Consider the following 16,397-nt stretch of genomic DNA (forward strand, 5'->3'; position numbering starts at 1 on the left):
TATAGAGTGACAGACAGTTTGACCAATCATTTTTCGCAGTGTAATCCGGACAGCGAATCAGAATCAAGGGGCGGGACTAAACGGCAAGTTTTTTTCAAGGGAGAGGAAATCCTAAGGAAATGTGTGGGATCACGCTCTCTGTTTCCAAGTAGCCAGGGCATTATTGACAAACTATTTTCATTGTCTGACGTTAGTTTGTGGTGCATACCGATCGCTTGATAAAAACACAGGTGTGGTGACCGACAAGTAAGGGGGGGAATAGGGGAAGAGACCGTCGTTTGGGTCAAAATGTCGATTCAGTACGATGTGGAACAGCTGGCTGACAGCTACGGGGTTGCGGACTCGTTCCCCAAAGATTTCGGTTATGGAGAAGAGGAGGCCGACATCGAGGACAGCCCGGCGCCGTCCGACAGCAAACCGAGAATCCTACTCATGGGGTTGAGGAGAAGTGGCAAATCCTCGATACAGAAGGTAGGCAGAGGCGTTTATAAAGTGTTAGCCTTTCGAGACGAGCGGCGCCTTCCTCTGCTTCACGCAAGTCAACAGGACGTTAGCCAGAAGAGCTAGCGAATTAGTTTAGCATTTCGCAAGTAATGATAGCTGTCTACCAGCAGATTACATGTCTAGCTACATGATAGGGGGAGAGGTGTGATTTGAAAAAGCAGCTCTCCCAGCAGCTAATGACTAGTTAGCATTCCGGGTTATCTTGGTGTAGCTGTAGCGGTGAATAATTAACCAGGTGGATAGAGACGCTCGGTGCATCTGCACTCGTATGTAGGTATACAGCATGTGACTGTTAAGTTAAACAACTTGTCCAACATGCCAAATATATCCTAGTCCCACCCAGCTGTGAGGCACCGGGCAAGTCTGATGTGTGGCTCTCACATGACAGAAAAGCGACCACACCTTCCATTCTGCAAGTCCTGACACTTAGTTTTAAATCAGTGCAGCACCTGCAGTTTGGACAACATCCCCTCTCCCCATGTATTTAAATCATGGCCGGATTAGCTAGTTAGTTGGGGTGGGGGTAGAGATTTGTTGGGACCCCACAGTCCCCCCACAAACCACCCTCTGTGCAATAACTATGTACTCTGTCTCAGGTTCCCAAGTCCAGAGTTGCATCTTTTTGGATTCGACCATTAGTCCAGTACCTGAGGATTTTCAGTTCACTACTACATAAGAAATTGAATAAGCTGGACCCATCCCTTGGTTTAGAAAGGCACATAAACAATCAATTACTTATTAAAATAGTTGCAGATTACTTTTCTGTCAGTGCTCCCAGGGTTCCCTCCTTGAAAAATGTTTACTTGTGGTAATTAACCATGCAGATCCTGGTGCAGCTCGTCTTGTGATCAATGTGCTTAGAGGATGATGCCCTGATCAATAGTCACAATCATTAGTTGTAAGGCTTTTCTTGTGGGGAAATGGCACCCATGTTTTTTCCCATGTTGAGATGTTTTATCTCATTAGTGTGATAAAAGTTATAATGATCTAAGGGTGGTATTTGTTTCAGGCAAGAGAGGCAACGTCTGTTATAGAACTGTCCTTGAAAACCTGACTCATATACTAGAATAATACTAAAGAATATATTTGACATGAACGGAATATTAACTAAAATAATAATGCTCTTTAAACTAGATTTTGACACAGGGTCCTTCTACAAGTCAAGGTAAAAAAAAAGTTAGCTGTACTTGATATTGTACTTAAGTGGTGGAAATTAACAATTGCCACACATGCCATGAACCTGAGGCTTGAGGAGGGCCCTAAAGGTTGTTGCCCACTTTGCTTAGTTGGTTTTCTGGCCTGACTTGAACGCCTTTTCTTTTGCATGATCTGACTACCTCTTACATCAAGGATAACCATCTCCGTCATATTCTTCAAGTCTGCCACTCTCAGACGGGCACTGTGGTTGAATAATAGATGAGATGCTGTTGTTCCTTCTATAATATTTTATTATTCATGTCAAAATTCAAGGGGGAAGTAGAATCAGGCTCGATATAGCGTGACACGCCAGGAGCATATCCTACAGACATTGCCTGGAGGAAATAAAAGTAAAGAATTGCATTTTTCTGTACACATGCTGTATGCACATGTGTTCTTTTTTTCTGTAATCCACACACCCTCAAGTCCCTGATTAATGTTCCCCTGTAAGCCTCCAGCATGGGCTGAAAAACATGTGATTTGGCTTTTTGCTGGTTCATTGGCCTGTGACCTCAGTGGCCCACACACTGATTCAAAATGGCAGTGGTGGAGCAAACGCTCCCAGGTCCTCCACTATTACCCAGTACAACTTATTTTCCACCTGTGACTGTATCCAGTAGACCAAGACTCTGATCAGCCCTAAACTATACTTGACTATACAGCTGCAGTCTTATCATCTGCTCTTTAACAGCATGCAACTGAAAAACTGCTGAATGTAGAGTGACGTGTGTTGCATCAGACCAGAGAATCTGCAGTGTTTTGCCCTTTTCCCTCTTGCTCTGCATGTGACGTCCGGATGATGTCTTCATGCTGGAATCATAGCATCAGTCAAAATATAGCAGTGTTGTGACAGTCTCTCCCATGAAAACAACTTTGATTCAGGCAGTTGTGCAAGACACAATACACTCTAAGACTGTTGTTTATAGTTCCTCTCTATTTGTGTAACGATTGAAGAAAACCCTAAAAACACGTATTCAAAAAATATTCTTAAATAATTTGTTAAAGTATTTCTGCTTCTTCTATGTTGTCATGTTCATTTGACTAAAGCTTTGTTAGGGAATGGGATAACACGCTATAACACTGTAGGATGAATGTGACACTGTATAATATCGAGTTTGATAACACACTTTCTTTCATTCCTGTATCTATAAATGCAAAGTTACTTTGTGTTACGCTTTCTAGGTTGGTGTTAGATGTCTGGACTCAAGTCGTCTGCCTTTATTCTACTTAAAGATTAACCCAGCTTTCATTTTTCAGGTGGTGTTCCACAAAATGTCTCCCAATGAGACCTTGTTCTTGGAGAGCACCAACAAGATCTACAAGGACGACATCTCCAGCAGCTCATTCGTCAACTTCCAGATTTGGGACTTCCCAGGCCAGGTTGACTTCTTCGACCCCACCTTCGACTACGAGATGATCTTCAGAGGAACTGGGGCTTTGATATTTGTCATCGATGCTCAGGTGAAGAACAGAAAAAAAAGAAAAAGAAAACTGTGGCCAATTTGGTGTGGTCATCAACACAGGAAGTGACTGTGTTGTCTCACCGCAACACACTGTGTTGTTTGACTTGCTCTGAATGTAGGAAAAAAACTGTGTTGTGTTTCAAATATGCTGACGAAATATATAGATTTTTGCTTTTCCTCTTGTCTTGTGGGCAGTGACTAGACATTTAATTTCACAAATAGAAAATCTGACAATAGTCTGACTCACTTTTACGTATATATTTTCCATTTTATAACTGCATACATGAAGAGAACAAACAGTTTTATTGGTCACTGACTGTTACTGTAAGGCAAAGTACCACAGAAGCCCTTTTCAACCCTTGAGAATGAAGTCTGTGATGAGCAGCTGGAATAAAAGACAATTACATGCCTCGGCTCTTATGCCAGTGCTATCCACATGACCCTAAGTGCTTTCAAGAAGTACTCTCAGCTGCGATGTAAGCTGCAGCTGATCTGATTGTGGGGTTTATTTGTACTTGAGGAGGTGCATCAGATTTGATTTGTTTCAGGAGTTGGTCACACAGCGATATCTGAGGAGAGCTGTTTCTGTCCTGATGTTTTTCGAAGACAATGCAGTGGCACATTTCCTCATACCTGGTTGATAAGGATGCACACCAAGACTCTGTCCTGGAGCTGCAGATAATAATCACCTCGGGCTCAGCTCACAATGCAGTGTGTTGTTGCTGTAACACCTTTAATGGGCTACACGTCTTGATTTTCTTGTTCATTTTATTTATGGTAATTTGCTGTGGTTTTTGTTATTGCATTTATTGCAGTTATTACAGCTGTAGCTGCAGTAAATGACCATAAGTGGCCATTATCAAGGGTCAGCTAAGGATGAGATTGTCATGTGTCAGTTTTTTAGGTATCTAAATGTTTAATGAAACTTAATTGTTTTGTTCTCAGTTGTTTCAACTCTGCTGGAACAAAGGGGTACTTGGCATTTAGATTTTTGTTTTTGCACTCTGTAAAGGCGTACATGGTGCATATGTGTACTAATAAAGTACTCTCTTCCTCTTAGGATGACTATGTGGAGGCTCTGGGTAGGCTTCACCTGACAGTGTCACGAGCCTACAGGGTAAATCCAGAGATTAATTTTGAGGTGTTTATCCACAAAGTGGACGGCCTCTCAGACGATCACAAGATTGAGACCCAGAGAGACATCCACCAGAGAGCCAATGACGATCTGGCCGACGCTAGCCTAGAGAAGCTGCATCTCAGGTACATTTTGATTAACATTTCATTATTTTACTTCATCATTACTCTCCTGCTACCTATGTGATCAATGAGAGTGCTGGTATAGATAGTCATTTTACACGCGAGTACATGCAGACACATTGTTTTCAAAATCAGTCACCTCACACCTGTTATCCATGCATGTTCTGTCTTAGGTTCATTATCATTTCTCATTACTGCATTACAAGGTCATGAAAGCAGGTCCTTCTCCTTTTCTCATAAGTCCCAGTGGACCAACATGAAAAGTTGCTGTCAAAAAATCCAATTGCCTCACTATTGTTGGGGTGTTTACATGAATTGGGGCCTCTCATACATCAGTAATGAAAAAGAAAAAAAGCAGTTCAACAATACATCAGACAGAAAGCTGCACAGCAGGATTTTGAATCACAGCAAACAGTGAATTAAATCTTTACTGTAATGCTGCTGTTTTGCTCAAGCAGATTTCCCCCAAATCCCAACAAAAACACAGTTACAGCTTTAGAAATGAGCTCTAGCAGGTTGGTACAGCAGCTAATCAGAAACCTAAAATCCCACTGGAAATAAGCTTTTCCAGCTCCAGAGTCTGTTTACAAAGCTAACTTCACTTAAGCTAATTGAATGTTCCTAAACACCAGAGTAACTTCCTTAGATGTAATGACGCGTCTTTCGTTCGATGCTGTGGGTGAACAGGCTCAAACATCTTACGTGGCATGGTGCATTTATTTTTAGAGCTGGTTTGATTTCCTTTAACGTTGGAACAACACAGTGGCGGAGAAAGATCAACCTATACTCCACCCTAAGCAGGCAGATGAGTTCTTTCTTTGCCAGTGTAAACAACAGAGCCCTGAATTTACCACAGGTAATGTCAAAACAATTAAGCACAGAGCTGATCCGTCACCCAATAACACTCCAAAGTAATGATCCACAATAAGTTTGAGACTGATTGTTCAGCGACTTCAGCTCTAAAACATTTTCTGAATGTGATGAAGGGGCTGAAATGAATTCTCTAATATAACTCATGTGACTTTGTGTTGCCCTTGTAAGAGACAATCTGACTTTACCTACCTGTCTTAACTGGCTTCCCTGAACTGACATTTGGCAGATGAAAAATAGAGGTTTTTACACATACAAGGAAGCAGATTGGTTATTTGTAAGTGTTGTGAAGTTAAACACATTAATTCACCATTTTTTTCTCAGAAGTTCTCTCTCTGGGTTGCAACAATTTGTGCTACCGTGACACGTATACGTGTTAAGATGTCAGCACAGAGTCCAGCCAGTCACACCTCTCACCCCACCAGACTTGTGTCAAGTTTAAAAGTGAAAATTAGACTGAGTTGACAGATCATCCTAAATCGTCCCCTTTTTTTTCACCTGAATCTGCACATGTAGAGCAACATCGTCGATTCTGATGAATGTCACTTGTAATTTAATCCCCCAGTTCGAATTTATCACTATTGTTGACAACAATGGAAAGAAATGATAAAATTGTTTTGATTAAAAAAGAAATAGTGGGTCCACTTAATGGAATCCGTTGGCCTTTGTTAGCAGATGGAATTTTTGGTTAGATGCTTCAATTCTGCAGAAAAGAAAATTTACAGTTTTTTTATTTGTGATGCATATCAGTAGAAAAGACTCTAAATCTGTCACCTTTTTCTACCCACTCGAGTTTGAAGCTGTAGTTATTATTTAAGGTGATAGCAGGGTATCTGTAGGTCTTCATAAGTCTTAAAAAGCACTGAAGCCACTTTTCTCCAAAAAGATTTTAGAGGCTAATAAATGGCTTAAATTGAATTTAAAATGTATTAGATATTTGCTCATACCTGGCTAATCAGTTCTTTTTTGAGTTTTAATCAGCACCATGAAACCTATAACAAACAATGTCAGTAGTGCTAGCTTTAGTAGCTAGAAAGATCATTGTGTAAGTAAAAACTTAAATTATATTAAATTAATTACTCATTTTCATTGGTTAATCCATCCTTTCATTTTCTGCTGCTTATCCAAGTCATGTTAAGTACTTAAAATGTGATTCTAGACCATGTTGTTGTCTTTTCTGTTTTCCATTATACTAATATACCTTGGCTGATATGACCATCAAAGAGGTGTTAAATTGCTTTCTGTGTGGTATTAAAAAACCTTAGATTTAACTTGATGAACCCCTGTGATAGGCATGTGGTGTTCGTGTTAATTTCCTTTGTCTCATATACAGTAGCCTGCATGTGTACATGGTCTGCATACTCGTAGTGCTACTGTGAGATTCCTCTTTGACGTCCTAATGAAGAAACAATGACCTGTGCTTCAGATATGAGAGCTGTAGAGAGAAGGCTGAACTTACTTTTTGTCATGCAGTAATCCACCCCATTACCACTGAAGGAGATTTTATGATTGGTTTGTTGTTTTCTGAGAAGAATATTGGCTGTTCCTGCTTCATATGACCTCAGGAAACAGCCCATCAAATACTTGAGTAATGGCTTAGTCAATAGACAGAAAGTTGACTGATGACAGTATTGATAATTGATTAAGCAAATTGTTCAAGTCATTTTTCAAGTAAAGCACTATGGTAATTATTAGATAATTAAATGTGAGCAGTTGTTTGTTTGCTTTTTACCATTTTATGCTTTAATGTTTTTGGTCAATAGTCTGTCTAAATAAGAATATAGTTGGCTCTGGAGGCTTTAAAAAGATGTTTAATGACATTTAATAGACTAAACAATTCATTGATTACTTAAAAAAATCAAAATAATTGTTTGTTGGGGCCCTAATCACAAAATAAGAATAATTGCTAATTGCAGCCTTTGCCCTGACACACTGTGTGGACAGTCTAAATGTGTTGTGTACCACATTAAACACTGTCCTGGCTGAGCTCTGCAGCAGCTTTACTGTCGAAGACTCTGCTGGCACACACTGCACTATGTTTTATGTGGGATGAGAGTGTTGTTTATTCCAGTTAGAAAGCCATAGCAGTCCCAGATATATAGTGGGAGCTGAGAGGGCTTTTTTCCTTTTTTTGTGCTCTGCCTCGTGGCTCTCTGATGCTTTCTTCACTGTAACGCTTTGTAAAGTTGAGCGTCTGCCAAGTGTATGCAGACAGTTCCATTTGGCTTGAGCCACCAGTTTCCTCAGACACTGACCTTTTATTTATATATCTCAGTAACCAAAGTCCACACCTCATGTGTTCCCAGTTTTGCTGCAGTCATGTGAGGACCATTTTGCTAACTATTTTATTTTCATTCCTTTTAATGTCTGAATCCAGCTTAAATGCATTGATTCAGACCTCTTAACTAACATCTAGCATATGTTTGTCATGTGATCTTGTGACTGTCTGTAATTTTACCTGCTTTCACATGCTTTTTGAGGAAGTGAGAAGTGTTTCCTGCTAGTAACAGCTCATTGACTTCTTTTTTTTGGTCTTTATCTCATTCAGCTTTTACTTGACAAGTATTTACGACCACTCCATCTTTGAGGCCTTCAGCAAAGTGGTGCAGAAGCTCATCCCTCAGCTCCCCACTCTGGAGAACCTCCTAAACATCTTCATTTCTGTAAGTAGACAGCAGCAAGCCCTTGGTGAATAAACCTTTTTAGTAACTTTGTCACTGACACCATGATGTATATGTGACAGACTGAATGTGAGTCACTTCCAGGCCTAATGCTGTTCCTCCAATTACCTTACAGGGCCATGTTTGTGACCTGCCCCTTATCTGATTTCTAACTCACGCACACATTTTGAATTGCGTCACTCTTAATAATACACTGAAGACCACTAGTAGAGAGTATCTCAGGGTATGATCAAGGAACAACAAGCACTCCTTCCTCAACCTAACCCAATTAGGTCTCAGAATATTAATCAGCAAGTATTATCATAATTGATTAATTTATTTTAACACATTTTTAAAGCAGAAATGCCAAAAATTCATCAGGTCCAGGCAAATATTGTTGGTTGTTTTAGTCTTCTATGATTGGAAATTGTGTTTGGGATGCTACCTGGACAAAGCAAGCAATTTAATTTTGGTTTTAGGAAATTTCAGAAGATCTTCCAATTATCTGACATTTTACAAAACAATTGATCAAGAATGATTCATCAATAGTATAAAATGTGATAGTAAATGCAGTGCTTCTTCAGAATATGATTTCCTAGTAATCTCCCTCTCTTTTTTGTCTCTTCTGTGTCTCTTCCTCTCTGACCTTTGCCTCATTTTTGTCGCTGATAGAATTCAGGGATAGAAAAGGCCTTTCTGTTTGATGTGGTCAGTAAGATCTACATTGCCACAGACAGCTCACCTGTAGACATGCAGTCCTACGAACTGTGCTGCGATATGATTGATGTGGTCATTGACGTCTCCTGCATCTATGGGTGAGTTTGTTTTTGTTTGTTTGTTTGTACATTATCAGTTTATCAGAAGGTTTATGTTAGTGCTTTCCACACGTTCTTATTCAATTTAACAGGCAGAAACCCTATAATGAGTGAGTTGAAAACACAGGGAGGACTATCTATAGAGGAGATGTATTAACTTTCTGTATAAATTTGCACATTAACTACTAAAACAAATTTAAAAAACATGTTTAATTTACTGTCCCTCTGTAATTTGTTAATGCTTTAAGATATAGAGTTCACCCATGTGTTGTCTGATGATGCTTTTATTGAAGCATAACTTAATTTATGCATTTGTTTGCTTAATTAATGACCTCATTGGCAAGCTGCAATTTATTTTCCATCCCCCCACCAAAAAACATTATCATTGTTTTGCTGTGCCACACTAGCCTGAGGGAGGACGGCAGCGGCAGTGCCTACGACAAGGAGTCCATGGCTATCATCAAGCTCAACAACACCACTGTGCTGTACCTGAAAGAGGTCACCAAGTTCCTGGCCCTTGTCTGCATCCTGCGAGAAGAAAGTTTTGAGCGCAAAGGTTAGCTGTCAGGGAAATCTGTGATCCTCCGCAGCTCATTTGGCTTAATTTGGCTAATGATGTTGTGGCTTGAGTCAAATGTTTTTCATATTTTCTTCCTCATTATTTTCACATTGCACCATTTGTGCATCTACATGTATGTAGAGTGTGTGAAGTCAAAACAAGAGCACCTATACAATGTAATGTGTGCTATAAATGCTGCACTTTGAACTTTGAATTGTTCAGTTTTTGCTTCACACAGACTTTTGACTGATTTTGTTTTAAGATACTACTATAAAGAAAGATTTTCACGTCATTAAAAAAATTATTAACCAGTTTTATCGTTCTTGTCTCTTTAGGTTTAATAGACTACAATTTCCACTGTTTCCGGAAGGCCATTCATGAAGTATTCGAGGTAGGCGTTTCCACCCAGCGTCCAGCGGGCCCCCAGGCTGTGGGCTCGCCCTGCAACAAGGCTGTCGCATTGAACGGCACGCCGCGCAACACTGTCTAGACACTGATGCAACACAAAAAAATAAAAAGACGCAAAAAGAGGGTAGAGGAAAGAAAAGACAGAGAAGGGCCAGGGAGCCTGTAGAGGAGAGACTACTAAAGTGGGGCTCACTTGGTGCGCCAATCACAATCCCTTGCTCCCAGCAACCTAAAGCACTGAGAGACGGCTGGAGCCAGGAGAGTGTGGGAGCAGCACTGGAGCACTGAGGGGTCAGGCTTCTCAAGCTAAGATGGAAGGGAAATTCAAAGCATCCGTTTCAGGCGAATGCAAAGCACCGTGTTGGCTGTGAGGAAGTCGAGAGAGTAAAACTGCACCTGGACAAGGGAAAAGGTGTTGGGTATCTCTCTTTGGATTTCCTAAAGCGGTCAAAGACTGTGATATTTAGCTGCTGGTCTCTCTGTACGAACAATGTGAAGAGGGAAAACCAACCCTTGTTGTAACCTCTTGCTAAGGACAAGCTGTGATGACAGTTTGTGGGAATCTTGTCTAGTGATGAACCCACCCTGACCACTTCTGTGCTGATTTAAAAAAGAAAAAAGAAAAAAAAAGATGGTGGATGTGAACTGCTAGTCCTAACCCACACATGTTCAGAGATGGCCTTATGTAGATAAAGCTTGACTGCAGTGCAAGCTTTCTCTCTCCACCACTCACCTCACCCTACCTGAATGCTGCCCAAAACTCGCTTTTTGGTTTCACTCGTGAAGGGAAAACATGGTTTTGTGAGCAGTCTGAAAAGGGATTGTGCTGTCGACAACTAATTTGGTCTTGTGTGTGCGTATGTAGGTATCTATGTATGTATGCATTTGTGTGAGTGCGTGTGTGTGTGTGTGTGTGTGTCAATGAAAGGTTTTGATTAGATCCCAGACTGGGCTCCTTGTCTGTACTGGTGAAGGAACTTAATGGAAAGAGTATATGTCCTTCCTCTCAATAACAGCAGCTTAGCATAATTAAACTCTTTTCAATCAGTGAAAGTAACTTTTGTGTGTGTGCTCCACTTAAAATCAAAGTTTTGATCGACTTTTCCGATGAGTTTGGCGGGAAATTTGGAAATGGTCTCTGCAAAAGCACTGCCAAAATCAGTAAGTAATTCAGAAACAGTTAAATTATTTTTTAAAAAGTCATGATTTAAACCTTATTTGTTGCCATCTAAGAAAAATGTATTAGGTGTGGCTGATGTGCAGGACTGATGGAGGGGTCAACACTCCAAATTGATTGTCTATGACATTTTGGGATGATGATACAAACTGGTTGAAACTTGCATGTCTTTCCACCTACAGTTTGAGTCTTGCCCAAAATTATTAACCCATGTTATGTATTTACTTTGGCTCTGATTAGTAGTATTCACAAAGAAAAAAACAAAAACAAAATGTACCCATTCCAAGCATGCATACATCAGTGTGTTGTCAACTTATACTGTTCTCAACCTTAACACTGCTCATTGTATTTATCGAGGAAATTAAACACAAAGGAGGAGGAAAAAGACCAAATTTACTTCTGCCATTACAGTAACACATGCAATGTTCATGCCTGCATTTTTCTGTTTATATCAGGGGGTGAGATGTAGAAACTCAGACTGGCTGCATCAAAAAAGACCTGAAACCTCATGAGTGTTATTTGGATAACTTCGCAGAGTAAAACTGAGCAGTTTGTGTTCCAGATTTTTAAGGTGTTCTGCGTTTCACTCCACAAAGGTATTCAAATAACTCAGTGAATTTGCTTCTTCAGACAGGCCTCGTGATCTTCTCAACCTTGTCATTATTGATCACCTGAAAATAAACACTTGCACATCAGAAGCTTGATGGATGATTGATTTCATGTATTGTGAGCTATACTGTGTGAAATAAATGAACATTTAAATTTTTGTTTTTGTTATTGTAATAATTGGCATAAAAAGTATATTAAAATCACAAAAAAGTTATGTCTGTAAACAAATCATTGACTAGATAAAATTCCAAACATCAAAAATGAAAGAACATCTTTAGTATTGTTGTAAGAACAGAAAAATGTTGAGTTTCCTCAGCCGTCTGTTTCTTGCCATATAATCTAATGCAAACCTACAAACACAAGATGGCACTGCAAGACTGCAAGTGTTCACCTCCACACTCGTATTTGTAATACCTCTTCTCCAAGCTGAGTAACTGTTTTGAAATTTGTTTCATTTACAGTAAGCATGTAACATTTCCTGAACCTGTATGGTGAATTATACAGGCTGTTAAAGTAAATGTCAGCAGCCTTAGTGACCACAAAGAGCAGAAGAAACAGCTGCTGTTTCATTAACTGGGCTTGCAGTGTGAGCATAACCATGGGGTAAATTGGATTACTCAGTATCGAAGTAACATAGGCTTTAGGTCACATTTAATTTATAAAGATGTCAAGCTCATGCCGACTGGATATTCTCTATACATTAACAGACTAAATGACCTTTTAAACCTTCACTAATTTGCTCAAAAAAACTATTTTCGGTGATCTTCTAACATGAAACCAGATAGACTGTCAGTTTTCTTGAGTTTGCTGTTGTTTATATGGCATTATAATGAGTGAGAATGGGGAGGCAAAAAAAGAAAAGAAAAATCCCCTTTCTGGTTTAGTGCATATAAAAACAACTCAGTGAATAGCTTCGCCATGCAAGTTATTCACCAGTTAAGTTAAATAAGCCTCACAGCTACTGTCACGACCCATTATGTGGGGAGTAGGCGAGACAGCTAAACACCACTTCCACACAATTTAGATGCAATAAAACACTGACAGCTTTTTTATCCACTTCATTAAGCCAGTAATTTCTTATAAAAATCTCCCGCATTAATCCTGGTGATGGTTTCCCTGCGGTTCCTTAAGCTCTCCTCCAACCTTAGCCGCCTTGCTTTGATGCTTACTCAAATAGGCGCTAATTTGAGATAAATTATGCATCCGCATGTAGCCTACCCATGCCAAGGAATATAAAGTGTGACACTCTGAAAGATGGTGAATTAAAGCAAAGTGTGATATCTCGATGGGCTAATGGCAGATAGGTTAGGCCTGTCAACCTGATGGTTTGTTGGTCTGCGAGTCACTTCATATTCAGAGAGGGAGAGAGGTCATGTTTATGATGTTTTGAAGGTCATTTGGCTTCAGTGCCTCAGTTTTTGTGTTAATGTAGATAAATAATATACATTTTATTCATCCAATGCAAGGAAATTCAAGTGTCACAGCAGCAGAAACACAAGAGCAGAACAAAAACTTTAAAACACTTTCAACAAAACTACAATATTATATACATTATGAATAAATAGTATATATAAGTGAGGGATGAAAAAACTAAAATACAAGGTACCAAAGATACAACAATATACAATAAATAGTAACACTATAAAGTGTTTTGTCTCAAAGTAGTCACAGTTAAATGAAGTTGCAATAGAAAGTTTAATACAAAAATTGCACATTAATTGGAAATTGCACCTGAGGTTTAAGTGTCTTGTTAGCATCTTACAAAAGTGTACATATTATAGTACAAGACAGTGGTGCTAAAGGTACACTGAGCTAACAAATTATTAAATAGATGCCTATATTCTGAGCATCTTTTATTTTTGTGAATTCATTTATTTTTGTTCATTCTTGATAAAAGCATTTACTCACTGGCATGAGTCATATCAGCAGCCCATGTTGGATTTCAAGAGATTTGATTAGCATAAATATAGGATAAATTGTGGATAAGATTATATTTCAATAAATGTCCAATATGATTTGATTTAGAATTCTAAACAAGAAATTGGTAAAATCATATCAACGATATCAACTTTTATTGCAACTGGGTCCACTGACATCCATTCAGTCATACAGTGACTTCACACAGTCTCTAGATGGGGCTGTTGTCTGCTGTTTCAGCTGTTGTTCCTCACTCCTCGTTCAGTCTTTCTGCTTCACGGTGCAGGCAACATGGAGATCAACATCACATACAGAGTACTTCCACACAGAGAGAGCTGGAGAAAAGGAAGACTGAGGACAAGTTAGTTGAGGAAGCAGTAGGAGAGTGAGCTGCATGATGTACAACTGTAATTTGGCACTGTAGCAGCTCCTGAAATTGCCTTGCTTTATCAAAGGCAACGCTGCTTCGCCCCCTGTCCCTAATAAGGAAGCTTAACCAATAATGAAATAAAGCGAGCAGAACACACTTTTGCCTGTGATGTCACGCTCACTTCCGTCCACCCAGTCCGCCCTTCATCTTAGATGTCTTACCGTCATTACAACAATGATATTGCCATTAGGTTCTTAATAAAACTCAGTCAGTGGTGTGTTATCTCCCATCTTTACATTTTATTAACCATGCTTATGAGAGACGAGGGGGAAAAAATGATGTGGCTAAGTGAGACGTCTCAGATAGGTGACAAATGTAATATAGACTTCATTTGTTATATTGTAAGGCAACACAGCTCCAGTGAGTGTAATTATGCAGCATAGACAAGGGAAGTTGGTGCTAAGATGGGCAGTTTAGAGACTGTCTGACATGACTGTACTACAGTCTGCAAACAGAGCTCTCAACAGTACATCTAACAAGTTAATGTCATGTTTTTGACACTGCTGTGTGATGAAGTTCCCAGTTAGTCCTAAAGGGATATGACAAAATACTTTGAAGTTAGATCATGGGTCTGCTGTAAGAGATCCACAAAATAAGTTTTAAATCTGAATATACAAATACTCAATGATATGCCTTGGAGTAAAGGTATGGATTGTAAAAAAAAAATAAAAGTAGCTATTACAGTAGCCATCTGCTTTCAAATTTAGCCATTAAATTTAGAGGGACTTGGTCAGTTTTATATAAAAAATTAGATTTTATGTGCCAAACCTCAAACCAGTTATTTCTGTGACACAACTTCCTCTCCTTTTAGATGCTTTTTGATTAATCTATTCATCTATTCAAGCTTGTGAATTAAAAAAACAAACATTTATTCAATCAAATCATTTTGGAATCAAATCAATCAATCAAATCATTTTAATCATAATCATAATTAATTGAAAAAAATGTTGGCAGATCAGTTGATAATGACAATAATCCATATGGTGGGTTCATCTGCAATACCTGTACCTGTGTTGGGAAATGCTAGAGCAAAAAAGGTGGAGAACATAAAAGTATAATATATATCAAAACAATTATTTACAGTAAAAAAAAAAAATAATAATAATAATTTCTCAAAGGATCTCCTTACATTTATCCACATAGCTGATACAGCAACAGAAAACCTAGTTTGAGGCTTCTGTTGCTATTGAGTCTCATCTGTTACCAACCACCTACCAACACCTACCATTAAATGTTCTCTTTTTTAAGTTTACACCAAACTACTCAACTACCTTTAATCTGCAGGAGAGGGGAGGAGCTGGGTGAGGACAGGAGAGGGGGAGAAAGGTATAGTGAAAGAGGGAGTTAGAGGAAGGGACAGGCGTCTCCTGTATTTTCTCGGTGAGGCAGCAGAGCGTGGAGCAGAGGGGCCAGCGGGCCAGCAGCCAGCTAATGGGGACCAGCAGTGAGCAGGGGCCGGGGACAGCGCTGACAAAAGGAGCAGCGACAGATGCCATTATCTCAGCCTCATGCAGATACAATGGAGCTGGACGACACAGGCCCTGACACTGACTGACATGCGTGTGTGGAAGTCCACGTGGGCTGGGACAAGGGGTGTGTGTGTGTGTGTGTGTGTGCGTGTGTGTGTGTAAGCTGTGAGGTTAATGGAACACGATAGAGGAGAAGTGGATTATCGTGGAGAGTACAATTTCTTGGTAACACTTGTCTTAGCTCCGCTGCACCCCATGCATGCATGTGCGTATATGCGCGTATGCAATTCCTGTGTGTATCTGAGTATAGCCTACATGACCCCGTCTTGTTACAGAGAGACAGCTAGATCAGTCACCCATCACTTGCTTAGAATTCAGGGGCATTGTGAAAAGCACATCACATTTGGTCCCAAATTTCTCTGGGTGCTACTCTTGGCCTTAAAATATGCAGCACTCACTTCACCCAAGGATGTTCTGGTCATTTGGAGAACCAAAAACGTGTCAGGGTGTGGTTTTGGAGGGAGGGAGGAGGGGTATTAGGGGGATATGGCGATGCGTTTAGCAGGATTGGCAAAGGCAGAGAAGCACTGTTAAGCAGCAGTTTTTGGGAGGGATAAGAAATGTGAGCTTTAGCCAGTGTAGTGCGGTGACATGGGACAGCGTTATTGACTGTGGCGGCGCATGCTGACAGTGGATTGTCAGCCCCTGCAGTCATTTGCCAGACTGAGCGAATGCAGGGATCAGAGTTTTTGGAGCTTAGAGAATGAGAGAAAAGATGAAGAAAGTGAGAAAGAGAGGAATGGCATGAGAAGAAAAAAAAAACAGAGAGAGAGCAAGGACTGGCAGCCGTACAAATGCTTGAATATACACATTACACACACACAGAAAAACACACTGAGCTGTGGACGCCCTGCTGAGTGTCTGACACTGATGCTGCCAGACTAATCAGTGTACTCTCTCTCTCTCTTTCTCACTTGCTCATTAGTGTTATAGAAGAAACCAGACAGATGTGACGTTGTAATGACGTTGTTTTTTGCTGTTGTACCCGTGTTTGGTGTGAGA

General features: G+C 39.9%; 1 protein-coding gene across 1 annotated transcript; it reads left to right on the forward strand.

Annotated features, from left to right (window-relative positions):
• Positions 1-86: 86 nt before the first annotated feature.
• rragca (Ras-related GTP binding Ca) lies at positions 87-11,676 on the forward strand. The gene is made up of 7 exons (XM_018699982.2): positions 87-471; positions 2,959-3,162; positions 4,225-4,424; positions 7,840-7,954; positions 8,624-8,766; positions 9,174-9,322; positions 9,661-11,676. The coding sequence occupies exons 1-7, from the start codon at positions 289-291 to the stop codon at positions 9,813-9,815; spliced, it is 1,149 nt and encodes a 382-aa protein (XP_018555498.1). The 5' UTR covers positions 87-288; the 3' UTR covers positions 9,816-11,676.
• The last annotated feature ends 4,721 nt before the right edge of the window (positions 11,677-16,397 follow it).

The sequence above is a fragment of the Lates calcarifer genome, linkage group LG15, assembly GCF_001640805.2.
Source record: "Lates calcarifer isolate ASB-BC8 linkage group LG15, TLL_Latcal_v3, whole genome shotgun sequence".
Lineage (NCBI taxonomy): Eukaryota > Metazoa > Chordata > Actinopteri > Centropomidae > Lates > Lates calcarifer.

Bases quoted from the DNA above. Each gene is read 5' to 3' on its own strand.
- rragca (XM_018699982.2), top strand. From the start codon at position 289: ATGTCGATTCAGTACGATGTGGAACAGCTGGCTGACAGCTACGGGGTT. The intron at 7,955-8,623 runs GTAAGTAGACAG...TGTCGCTGATAG, and splicing joins TCCTAAACATCTTCATTTCT to AATTCAGGGATAGAAAAGGC. The intron at 9,323-9,660 runs GTTAGCTGTCAG...TTGTCTCTTTAG, and splicing joins AGAAAGTTTTGAGCGCAAAG to GTTTAATAGACTACAATTTC.